A 13241-nucleotide genomic window follows, 5' to 3' on the forward strand; every position below is an offset into this window, starting at 1 on the left:
GGAAATACTGGGCGGAAATTAACTACAACTTCTTCACTTTGTGGCGGGTTGCAACCATCAAATGACCTAAAACTTAATCACAAATCATTATTTATTCGGCAAATAACATTTCCATCAGCGTTTATCACATAAGCCGTATATCGATCAAGATGAGACCGAACGTATTTCCTTTGAGTCGATATTCATGAAATTCAATCGAATTTTACTGTTTCCATAAGGCATTTTTCATTCAATATCACTTAATTCGGATAAAAACGTGTGGATGGAAACATAGCTATATATGCACATGTTTATAGAAATCCATGAAGCCCAATACCAATACATGATCACACTGAGGGCTGAACGATGGGAGTAAAATATCTTATTGTGATTTCTCTGGCCAGTGTTGCAATTTAAATTGTTCTGTTGAAATGGAACTTTCTTCTGAGGAACATTTTCATTCAAACATTAAGGAAGCAGGCTGCTCTTTAATGTGTGTAGATAATCAATTACACCTAAGATGCATCTCATAATGCAACACAATACTTACTGTTGAAGTTCTCTCAGGTCCAATTCTGTGGCTGGTTCAGATGGGTTTTATTCACTAACCAGGAGGAGTTTCTGGCCAAGGTTACAGGAAAGAGCAGAATAAACAAAAGCTGAGATGACTTCCAACTCACAAGTCTGTCTGATTAGATTTGCATAGACTCCACACTGTCTGCTCCAACTAATCAAGTGTTGTGATTAGTTAAGGTGTGAATCTCTGCTCTCATTGATCATAGTGAAATGCTTCCTCTTAACACTAAGCTCGAGAAAAGGCAGGTAGACTTAATTAAATCAGGAGACACCAAAAGTTTGTTGATCAGGTAAAATAGCAGGAACTTAATCCGTGAACAAGAAAGAGATTATTGGGATAAGATTAGGGTTGCAAAGGGGCGGAAATATTCCGGTAAATTTCCGGAAACTTTCCATGGAAAGTTAAGCTGGGGAATTTTGGAAACTTTCAAGGGAAATTATGGGAATTAATGGGAATTTACGAGAATTAACTGTAGGGCTGCAGCTATCGATTATTTTAGTAATCGAGTATTCTACCGATTATTCCATCGATTAATCGAGTACCGTATTTTCCGGACTATAAGTCGCTCCGGAGTATAAGTCGCATCAGTCAAAAAATGCGTATGAAATAACATTTAAAAACATGTTAAATTATATATATTTTGATATATAAGTCGCACCTGACTATAAGTCGCAGGACCAGCCAAAGTATGAAAAAAAAAAGTGCGACTTATAGTCTGGAAAATACGGTAATCGGATAAGAAATACTTTTGTTTTATTGAAGAGAGATAATATACAATAGTTTGGTTTAATTTTTGGAATAAAGCAACATTATTATTGCCTACATTGTAGGGCTGAACGATTAATTGCATTTGCGATAATGTCGCGATATGTTAAAACGCGATTTCCTAATCGCAAAGGCTGCGATTTGGTCACATGACTCGCGAGAGCAAATCAGTCTGCACTCCGCAGAGAAAGCATCAACTAGCACGCTAACGCTACGCCGTACCTTGAGCTGATTTCTGTCATTCAAACAACTCTGAGCTGTAGTTTAAAACTTTTACAGCCATTTTAATAAAATGAAGGGTTTTATTCTGGTTCGAGTCCATACGTGCAGTTAATGGATACAGGCACACAGAACTGAAGGCTCGGTTGGCAACGATTAGCTCTGATTAGCGGTTAGCTCCGGTTAGCGGTTAGCTCCGTTATAAAGATATGAGTGGAGGAGCTGCCACTGAGAGGGGTAACAACCAGACTGATAAATGACGTTCGGGGAGCTTTCACAGCAGCGTGGCCGCGGTGTTTCAACAGTTTTATTAGTACAGTTAATCCCACAGCAAGAACACCAGCAACATGCTAACGTAACGATAGCCTCTCTGAACAAGAACACCAGCAACATGCTAACGTAACGATAGCCTCTCTGAACAAGTGCACACGGCAGCACGCAACTTCACGAGGGGGAGGGGCTGGAGGCCGCTCCTCTCTGTGCACTGTAAAGAAAAATACACTGGTGTGTGTGTGCGTGTGTGTGTGTGTGTGTGTATATATACTATATTTTTACTTTTTTAACTGTCTAGTGTGTAATTGTGTGTTGTTCATACTATAAAATGATTTATTGTTTGTCTTTGTTGAATAATACAGAAGACAAAGAGCTTAAAAAAATAATCGAATCGCAATATTTGGGGAAAAAAATCGCAATTAGATTATTTGCAAAAATCGTTCAGCCCTACTACATTGCTTACAATATCTCTCAAAAAACTAAACATATTAAGTGCATTTAAGTGCCATATTACATTGTTTTTTAAAGAAAGCATTTTCTGAAATGCAATGACAACCTCAATGCTGCTTGCGATGGCCCTGGCGGCATGGGGCTTCTGCCCTGCAGTGCTTCACTGTGGCTTTTCATTACACCTCATGGTGGTAGATGTGCCATTTAAAGGAACACGCCGACTTATTGGGAATTTAGGGTATTCACCGTAACCCCCAGAGTTAGACAAGTCCATACATACCCTTCTCATCTACGTGCGTGCTGTGACGCTGTCTGACGGCTCCAGCGGCATCAGTCCATCACAGAACATGCAGGTGAATGGTTCCAGTAATCCTACTGCTCCCAATAAGTGACAAAATAACGCCAACATGTTCCTATTTACATGTTGTGATTTGTAGAGTCACAGCGTGTACAAAAAACAAGGTCACATGAGACACAGCCATCTTCTAACCGTAAACTAACCGGGAACTATATTCTCAGAAGGCGAAGCTCTGCTACTTCTGCTACTTGGGCGGAGTGATTTGCTTTGCAGCAAGCCTTTCTGAGAATATAGTTCCCAGTTTTTTACGGTTAGAAGATGGCTGTGTGTCATGTTACGCTGTTTTTTTGTACACGCTGTGACTCTACAAATCACAACATGTAAATAGGAACATGTTGGCGTTATTTTGTCACTTATTGGGAGCAGTAGACTAGATGGAGCCAGTTACCTCCAGGATCTGTGCTAAGCTAGGCTAGATGGAGCCAGTTACCTCCAGGATCTGTGCTAAGCTAGGCTAGATGGAGCAGGTTACCTCCAGGATCTGTGATGGGCTGATGCTGCTGGAGCTGTCAGACAGCGTTACAGCACGCACGGAGATGAGAAGGGTATGTATGGATTTGTCTAACTCTGGGGGATACGGTGAATAAGATAAAGTCCCAATAAGTCGCCGTGTTCCTTTTAAAGGCATTGTAATTAGGGTTGGGTATCGTTTGGATTTTTACGATTCTGATTCCTAAACCGATTCTTGTAAGTGTAATATGTTTACTAGCGTCCACGTGCAGTGAATGGTTAATATGCTCTTACGTCCGTTTTGGTGAGCCCAGAGGGGAAATATGGCATTTTAAAAGTAGCCTACATTTACAGTAGCTAGCCAACGGTAGACTACAGAGAGAGGGGGATATTTTTACGTCGGTTTGGGAGCGACAGAGGGAAAATATTTCAGTCGACACATTAAGTGGAACCGAAATTTGCGTTCTAATCCGGTCCAATTCCTACCGGTTGTGTAAGTTTTGGTACCCAACCCTAATTGCAATCCATTAGGGCTGCACGATATGAGGAAAATGTCAAATTGCGATTATTTCGACTGATGTTGCGATTGCGATATGATTCACTATATTGGATGGATTGATCCATTTTTTGGATCATCATTCTCATTTTCATTGAAACACAAATATAAATGTACTATAGTCATGTAGCGTGACACCACAATACTTATTTTGCCTTTAACAAATATTGCGCCTCCCTGTGATTTGGATATTGCACTAAATTACGATTAATTGTGCAGCCCTACAATTCATTACTACTTTGCTTTGTTACCTAGAATACTGTACTCCCCCTGGTTAACAGGATTGATTCCCAAATAGGGACATTTTATTGCAGCTGAATCAGATTTTTTTCCCCGAATAGGATTTGGCTAGTTCACTACGAAGAATCCACTATTTGTTCCTTCTTTTTCATATAGACTATCTGGCAATCAGAAAATCCATTGGCATAAGTTTCATTGATGATTTTGACCACATTGACAGTCAAATGCGGCCCGCCACAGTTTCATAATGAACGGAAATTATAAATGGGTGATGGTGTTATGACATTAGTGGAGGCGGTCAGTAATTCAGCTCTGCTAAAACAGCTGCAAGTAATTACAAAACATGTCATATAGTATGTATATGTGTCTGTCTGTCTGATCCTCTATGTTTACTGTTGTTTTGTTGTAAAATGATTGTGTATTCTTTGCCCAGATGACAGTGATGATGAAAAGGAAGTGAGTCGAAAGCGTACAGTGCGGGAGGCGGCCTCCAAGGCTGTGTCCAAACAGAGGGAGATCCTGCTGGGCGATGGAGGCAGCGAGGATGAGGAGCACGAAGACCAAGAGGAACCCTATATGGACCGTATGTACAACTGTACTGCACACTGATAGAGCAACGCGTCTTCCCCAAATGCCGCATATAAACTAGGGGTGGAACGGTACACTGAAGTCACGGTTCGGTTCATACCTCGGTTCAGACGTCACGGTTCGGTACAATGGAGGGAAAAGCTAAACAAAAATGCAGAAGGCAATTGTTTTATTGTGCATGTCTCAGGCTGTACCACCTAGTGTCCTCCAGTCTCTCCCCTGAGCTAGCTGCAACAGCCTGAAGGGTATAAAGTAAGATGTAAACAGTAAACAATAAGTAGCTACCCCACATCATCTCCAGACTCCATCTGGAACTTGTAAACAAAATAAGACAATCAGCTAGTAGTGTGATATGGGAGACAAGCGCTGCTCTCATATGTGAATGCACGGAGCAGGGGTGTTAAAAGAGCAGCTTCTTACACAGAGCAGTTGGCGAATTGTGCCGTTAGCTTCACACGCTAACAGCGGAGCTAGCAGCAAACAGCGAAGCTAACGGCGGAGCTAAAAGCAGAGCTAACAGCGAAACAAATGGGCCTGGAAGCCATTTGTGGTCGAGGCGAGAAGGGATCCAGCTACAGTACATCCGTGTTTGGTTGTATATGGAAGGGACTAGTTTCCTTCGTGTGGACCAGAGTGATGGAGAAAGACATGGCTCTGGTCTGGACTCACTGGACCGACTCGACATGTAGGCGGAGCTCGGGAGCTTCAGAGCTAAGGCGGGGCTACAGATTAGGTGTCCCTAAGAAACGCGTATGTAACAGTAGTTCCACATTACATTAATTCATTTGCACGTGAGTTTTATTTATTTTTATACCGTGTATTCTCCGTGTAAATTCATGTACCGAACCGAGACGCCCGTACCATTTCCGTTCAATACGAATACATGTACCGTTCCACCCCTAATATAAACCATACGCAAGCTGTCACACATCAGACCAGTAGTACACGTCTAATGTGTTTCTGTATGAACCAAGAAAACACTGTAAGATACATGTAGCCAACGTTTGATTCCTAAAGATTATTGAAGGTCTAAAATACTCGTCAGGTAAACAATGCTAGAGGCAAGGTGATTCCTAACCTGGGGGTCAGGATGCCCAAAGAGGTCCCTAAAAAAAGTCTGATGGGTCCCCAGATGATTTAAGGGATGAAGAGACAAATGTATCTCTATTTCTTTTGCATTTCCGTTGCAAAATACTGCATAATTTGAATTATTTTCAGGTCTCTAAATCCTTCAAATAAAACCATCTGAGGAAGAAATCACTCATGAGGGGTCCCAAGTAAACGCTACATCATTTCAAAGGCCCACAAGCCAAATAGTTTTGGAACCACTAATAAGTATATTATCTCAGGTCTTGATAAAATGTTCTGGTGAGCAGATAAAAAAAAAAAAGCTCAAAATAGGGCTGGGCAATATGGAGAAAATCAAATATCACGATACTTTTTACCAAATACCTCGATATCGATACAACAACGATACTGTAGTGTTGACTATTGGTGCTTTCACAAAATTTACACAATGAGATTTTAGATGAATAATCATCAGTAATGTGGATATAATGACTAAGTGGGTAAAGGCTAGGGCTGAACGATTTTTGAAAATAATCTAATTGCGATTTTTTTTCCCAAATATTGCGATTCGATTATTTTTTTAAGCTCTTTGTCTTCTGTATTATTCAACAAAGAATAGTAATATAATAATTTATAGTATGAAAACACAATTACACACTAGACAGTTAAATAAGTAAAAATGTAGTATATATCTATATACACACACACACACACACACACACAACAGTGTATTTTTCTTTACAGTGCACAGAGAGGAGCTGCCTCCAGCCCCTCCCCCTCGTGAAGTTGCGTGCTGCCGTGTGCACTTGTTCAGAGAGGCTATCGTTACGTTAGCATGTTGCTGGTGTTCTTGTTCAGAGAGGCTATCGTTACGTTAGCATGTTGCTGGTGTTCTTGTTCAGAGAGGCTATCGTTACGTTAGCATGTTGCTGGTGTTCTTGCCGTGGGATTAACTGTACTAATAAAACTGTTGAAACACCGCGGCCACGCTGCTGTGAAAGCTCCCCGAACGTCATTTATCAGTCTGGTTGTTACCCCTCTCAGTGGCAGCTCCTCCACTCATATCTTTATAACGGAGCTAACCACTAATCAGAGCTAATATTTGCCAACCGAGCCTTCAGTTCTGCGTGTCTGTATCCATTAACTGCATGTATGGACTCGAACCAGAATAAAACCCTTCATTTTATTAAAATGGCTGTAAAAGTTTTAAACTACAACTCAGAGTTGTTTGAATGACAGAAATCAGCTCAAGGTACGACGTAGCGTTAGCGTGCTAGTTGATGCTTTCTCTGCGGAGTGCAGACTGAACAAACCGCAATTTTTAAATAGTTTAGCTAGCGGTGTGTTTTTGCTGCCTCCAGCTTCTTTAGAAACTAAATGTGTCTTCTGACAAACAGCCACATGCTGAGAATCAACAACACACCTTCCACGTTCTGTGTGTGTGTCGCGTTAGGTCACGGCAGTTTCCTGCGGCGTCGCTATGACGACCAGCCACGCTCGCCTCACGCATGAGGCGGTACTAAATCTGCAATGGAAAATGGAGGACGGGGCACCGCGGTCGAGCCGAGTCGAGCAGGTACCATGTAGTGGAAAAACGCCATACGGCTGCTGCTCTAAAAGCACCCCCTCCCCAACCATCTTGTCTGTGATTGGCTGGAACGTGGCTCAGGGCTCCAGACTAACTTTTTTCACTAGGAGCACAGTAGCCTCCAACTGAAAATTTTAGGGGCGCAACCAGAAAATTTAGGGGCACACACCACACAGAAACCACTGTTGTTCCTGCTTAGGAAGTGTAACGTCAACAGCACCGCGACCGCTTTCGGCTCTCCATTAATATCATATCGCAGCAAACGCTGTCTCCGTGAAGTTTTGAAAAACTGTAACCACACTTGAAACCACTTCATCGGCATTTCCGTGACTCACTGTGACTTCGACAAAACTGCAGAGCCGACGTAGTTTGCACCGTCCGCAGCTATGCGTGTGTTTGTGTCAGAGCTCCACTCTCTGTCAATTTTCAGAGAGGACAGATAAGCTTAAGCTTACACGCTCTCGGGTACCAAAAGTTCGACGTTTAACGTGTAAAAAAAGAGGTCAAATTTACTGGTCGCACATGTGCGACTGGATGTAAAATTCAGTTGCACACTCTCAGATTTTGGTCGCAAAACCCGACCATTTGGTTGCAGTCTGGAACCCTGTGGTTTGTTGTATTTTGGTGCCCAGCCTGTGCCTCTAGTGTTTGTTTGACGTTTCCGACCCCTGCGTTGTCTCCTGAGACCGGGCTTTTTCACGGTGTGTTCAGGGACCAGGCAGCTAGCGGGTCAAGGAGAGATGAAATGGCGCTGAAACCATGCAGGAGCTCATAGTGCTCCTTTAAAGCCACCGCTCCATGACCGACACTTTTTACACATAATTAGAAATAGACGCTGAACAAACTCACTTGATGTTTCTCATTTCATTTGCACTTTATTATCTACATGGTGCTTGAATGCGTCTAAACCTCCAGGCACCATGTATGTAAACTGTAAAAGCATATGATTGTAGGTATAACTAGGGTTGCAAAATAATTTTTCATAGTTGGAAACTTTCCATGGGAATTAACAGGAATTAACGGGAATAAAATGGATATTTTAATATTGCTTGTTATAATACTTTTAGCCTATAACAGGGAACTTAAATGTAGTTGAAACAACCATCTTGCAACATAATCTTGATTTAAAACAACCTGATTTAATGCAACTTCAGTTGAATGTCCTCCCTATGTTCGTCAATGGCATGCACGCAGTTATCAGCATAGGCTACTACACACTGGCCAACATTTAGTTTCTAAAATACGGGAGGGTTTTATAATAATAATTGATATTATTAATTGTAATAATTGTATAGCCCACTAACCATAGTAAATCAAAATTGGAATGTTTTCAAAATTCCCCAGCTAAACTTTCCATGGAAAGCAATATTAAAAATATCAGCCTTATTCCCATTAATTCCCGTTTATTCCCGTTAGTTCTTATGAAAGTTTCCAAAGTGGAATGTTTCCGAATTTCCCCAGCTAAACTTTCCATGGAAATTTACCGGAAAATTTCCGCCCCTTTGAAACCGGAACTTGTAGTTGCATTAGTTACTCCAAAATGCCACAGTCAGTGTTGCCAGATCTTGCGAGACAAATAAGCAACCAGGCCTGTGAAAACAAGCCCAAAACAAGCGACTTTTTCTACGGAGTCCCCCTAGGTTCCGGGAAGAGAAAAATAAATAAACTGTGTGCACGGTTTTACAATCCGTGGGGACGGATTTTAAACTATGGGTACAGATTGTCAATTTACATCCATGTGGACAGATCGGTAAACTTTGTGCAGTTTTGCAAAACTGTACACACGGTAGTTTATTTATTTTTCTCCCCCCTGAGCTTCAGGACAATGATCAAGAGTTAGTTAAACCACCTTTTAACATTATTTAACATTAGAAAACTGATGGGATATCAAATATAGACTGATGTACCAAGTACATGATATACACAGTAAACCTCTGATAGCCTAATTAAAATTTGCACACACAAATAAATATCATCCTGAATTCACAAATTTGTTATTTATTATTGCAGGGACTGCAGAAGATCCCATTTTTAAATAACTATAACCCAGAAACAGGAGAAATTATTAACAATCTTAGTGTGCAGCAATAAAGTGGCTCCTGCTCTGATAAACAAATGAGTGAGTTAGAAAATACTTAAATAAACTAAACTGGTTTAAAAACAATTCCAGTCAAAACCATTTAAACAGGTGAGGATGAGGCTTGGTCTAAAACATTTTTCTTAAGGCTCTTAACACTTTAGCCTCATATATATATGAAGAATAACATCTTTCTCATCACTCACTAACGTTTTCCTAAACAGAAAAAAAAAGATTGCCCTGCTCTGCCTCTGATTGGCTAGTACTTGTTGCCATCTGGATCAGAGCCAATTAGAAGCAGGATGTGGGTGGGAAAAAACTTTGTCTCCTGTGTGTATGGGGAAAGGGGAGGGACAGAAGGAACAGGTAAGGCAAACTCCTACGTTTAGAAAATATCTGCTTGACAACTTATTATGCAGCTAGGAACAAGCCCAAATAAGCAAATACACTTTAGAAACAAGCCCAAAAAAAACGGGACCTGTGACTACCAATATTTGTAAGCGACTTTACAGAAAAACAAGCCCAAAGTCGCTTATAATAAGCGGACTTGGCAACACTGGCCACAGTGCTTCAGACTGCTGAACAGTGTAAGAAAGATCCTTATGCGTTGCATTTGTTTTCATGTGCAGCTGACGAGTCTGGCAGCGATGAGGACTTCATGGTGGAGGATGATGATGACAGCGACTACGGTCGCTCCAAGAAGAGAGGCAAAAAGGTGATTCGACGGGGCCGGCCGGACAAGAAGGAGAAGAAAAGCCCCAAGCCCCGACTAAAGGCCACAGGTGAGACGTCCAGTCACACTTCAGGGACAAACTCTACCGTTATTAATGTGTATTTTTGATGGCTTTTGCAGAATCTCATTGTTTATTCATGTTATGTCAATAATTTAAAGGGGTGATGGAATGCAAAACCAAGTTTAAGAGAAATACCTTTGCGTGCTCGCCGGACAATACTGGCATCTTTTCTACAGAAAGTCGCCAGATTTGTCGCTAGTCGCTAAGGGGGTCTGAAAAGTCGCTAAGTTGGCAACACTGGAGCCTCTGCAGCTTCGCTTGGTGTGTGTGTGTGTGTGTGTGTGTGTGTGTGTGCGTGCCAACCAATCAGCGCGCAGCTCATCTAAATATTCATGAGCATACCATATAAGGGAGAGAACCTCTCATTTCATTCTAGGGCTATTTCACAGGGAGCATAGAACAGCACCCGGGCCATTTTTAGCCCAACCAATGTTACATACCCTATTTGGAGACATTAAGGAACAGCGTGAAATACCCTATATCAGGGGTTCTCGACCTTTTGCAAGCTGGGCCCCCCCAAAGCTGGTTCATTGCAGTTGGGGCCCCCCCTCCTCCCGGCCCCCCCAAAGCTGGTTCATTGCAGTTGGCCAGGGGGAGTGTCTGCGCCCCCTCAGGGGGGCGGGCCCCACCGGTTGAGAACCACTGCCCTATATAATCATTCTGTCACCCCTTTAAGGCAGGGGTCTTCAATGTTTTAAGCCAAGGACCCCTTAACTAAGAGTGAGACTAAGCAGGGAGGGGGTCCCTACATATATTGTATGAAATTAAGTCGCATATTAAACTGACTGTTGGCATGATTTTATAAATCATATTTTAATGTTACATGTGGCACAGTGAATCTTTTGGATGAACTGTGGATGGTGACCTTAGTGACTACTAGAGCTGGGCAACGTATCAATATTATATCAATCAATTATATCATTAACTCGCAATTAATCGCACATTTTTATCTATTCTGAATGTCCCTAGATTTATTTTTGTCCCATTATTTTTTCTCATTTTAATGCTCTTATCAACATGGAAAAGTGGATCGGCTTTGTGCTTTTGTCGCCTGGCTTTGACGAGGGGGCGGAGAATTGCCATCAGCTGTGAGCTTGGTCATCAGCTGTGTGCTCGGCCATCAAGTGGTATTTCAGACTGGACGTGCTGCGATGATAGCTCAGTTCACAACGACAAAACACACAGATCACTTTGGTCTTGTCAATGGAACCATTTGGCAACTTTTTAAAAGTAAACTTTCCATTCAGAATCTTATTTGCATCCATTTCGGCGTCTTGCGCTCGCCATCCAATCAAAACGTAACATTAGCCTACTACTCTTTGGCCGGCTCGCAAGCCCAAACAAGTGTGTGCGGCGTGCCTGTTGTTGTGTTTACGGTCTAGCTAGATCCGGTGTGGTGTTGTAGTTTTTCTAACGTTTTTTATATATATATATATATATATATATATATATATATATATATATATATATATATATATACTGTATGTGTGCTAATAAGTAGCCAGTTGTGAGATTAAAGCATAATCTGTTGATCACTAACTGACTCTCTCTCCCCCCCCCCAGTGACCCCCAGTCCAATGAAAGGAAAGGGGAAGGGGCGCCCTAGCGCCAAGGCCCTGGAGAAGAGCTCACCCAAAGAGGAGGAAGAGGAGGACCCCGAGAGTCCCCTGGAGGAGGAAGAGGAGGAGGCAGAGAAGAAAGAGAGCTCCCCTGCCCCCAAGACGACGAAGGAGGCCGCGGGAGGAGACGAGGAGGAGGAAGACGAAGAGGAGGAGGACGGCTCAGAAGAGGAGGCGCCCTCTGGGGAAGACTAGAAGATGGTTCCCGCTGAAGCCCATCCTCCTCTCTCTCTCTCTCTCTCTGTCTCTCTCTCTCTGTCTCTCTCTCTCTCACTCTCTCTCTCTCTCTCTCTTTCTCTCTCTCTCTCTTCTCAAAGATTTTGTTTTCTTTTGTTGCTCTGTGTTTAGAGATTTTGGTTTCTTCTCCTGGTGGCCTGGCTCAATGGTTTGGACTTGGTGTGCTTTTTTTCGTTTTGCTCCCTCTCCCTCTCCCACCAAGACATTGTGCTCATGTGATCATATGGTATAAGTAAGGAGTCACAACATTCGGCCTTGCCCACCCACCCACCTGTCTTAGTCATTTCTACCTTTCCAAGAGCTCAGTGCTAGTGGGCATCCGTCCTAAATGTGAACAAATGAAATTCACCTGTTTTTCCTTTCTTTCTCTGGGATTATCTGTGATCCGACATGACTGGCCACCTACTTTTTACCATTGTACTTCACTGATATCTGCGAATACTGGGAGCGTTGTTCAGAGCTTCTCAGTATCAGTTACTGTTACTAAAAAGCGCTGTATTTACAAAGCGACGCTAAGTCAACACACGCAGGCCTGAAGCCTTCACCCTCTATCTGGTACGTTGTGGTTTTAAACCAGGAGCGTGTTTTAACAGGGCAGCAGTAGTTAGCTGGTAGTTTAGTTTTAAAACCTCAAAACCGTTCAAAGTTCACCCTGCTTGTTTCAGACTCTATTGGTGCCCTGTTAAAGGTGTGTTACGTGGACTGGCCGAGTGGTGGGTCACATGCTACATGCCGCACTGCCAAGTTCACCCATTTCAAGCCAGCATATGTGTGTGTTTTTATGTACTTGTTTAAATTTATATGCTTGTGACGTACTAACTGTAAGAGGGTCTGGCTTCTGTCTCTCTCTCGGCCCATCTGCTGCCTCTGTTCAACGGTTTCTGTCGTGTGTTTCGGCTTTTTGTGATGCACCATGCTACGTGAAGCGACCCCCCACCCGCACCCCCCCCCCTTGAGAACACGCGATCCTCGTCTCCCTGCATGGCTACAGCATCTTCTCAACATTCAACCCCTTGTGCCAGGCACCCCCTAAATCAGTTTTTGTTTTTATTTTTAAGAAATGCAAGAAGAGATGTTTCCTTTTTTTTCTTTTCTTTTTTTTTTTTTTTGAGTTAAAAAAAAAAAATGAATGTTTTTTCTCCTGTTGTTCTAATTCTCTATTCAGATTTTTTTTGTAATGTTTGTTTTTTAAGAAAAGAAATAAAATGTATCTTGATTTTAAAGAAAAAAAAGTTGACCCTATCCAATCTGTTCAGCTTAATGGTTACTGTTGGCATCCATTCTTTTCCTTGGGGCTTTCTGTTCACCCATTTGTATTTCACAAGCAGATACATTTCGATTTCTACAGTACTGAGGCTCAGAAGAGATTGAAATGAAGTGGGCAGCTCAGTATCTGGCATTTT

General features: G+C 42.2%; 1 protein-coding gene across 2 annotated transcripts in view; it reads left to right on the forward strand.

The window, feature by feature from the left end:
• Positions 1-12460, forward strand: part of nucks1a (nuclear casein kinase and cyclin-dependent kinase substrate 1a) — a 23719-nt gene extending 11259 nt beyond the window's left edge. The window contains exons 6-9 of one of the 2 annotated variants that reach the window (XR_004897614.1): positions 4301-4450; positions 9818-9970; positions 11546-11851; positions 11896-12460. Coding sequence is in view for 1 of the 2 variants with exons in the window: in XM_031280254.2 (XP_031136114.1) it covers positions 4301-4450; positions 9818-9970; positions 11546-11796 (554 nt within the window). In the remaining variant the exon portion in view is untranslated. Of the gene's footprint in view, positions 1-4300; positions 4451-9817; positions 9971-11545 lie in introns of both variants that reach the window. The other variant, XM_031280254.2, reaches the window with a different exon arrangement.
• Positions 12461-13241: the final 781 nt, after the last annotated feature.

This window comes from Sander lucioperca, chromosome 6 (genome assembly GCF_008315115.2).
Source record: "Sander lucioperca isolate FBNREF2018 chromosome 6, SLUC_FBN_1.2, whole genome shotgun sequence".
NCBI classification, from domain to species: Eukaryota; Metazoa; Chordata; class Actinopteri; order Perciformes; family Percidae; genus Sander; species Sander lucioperca.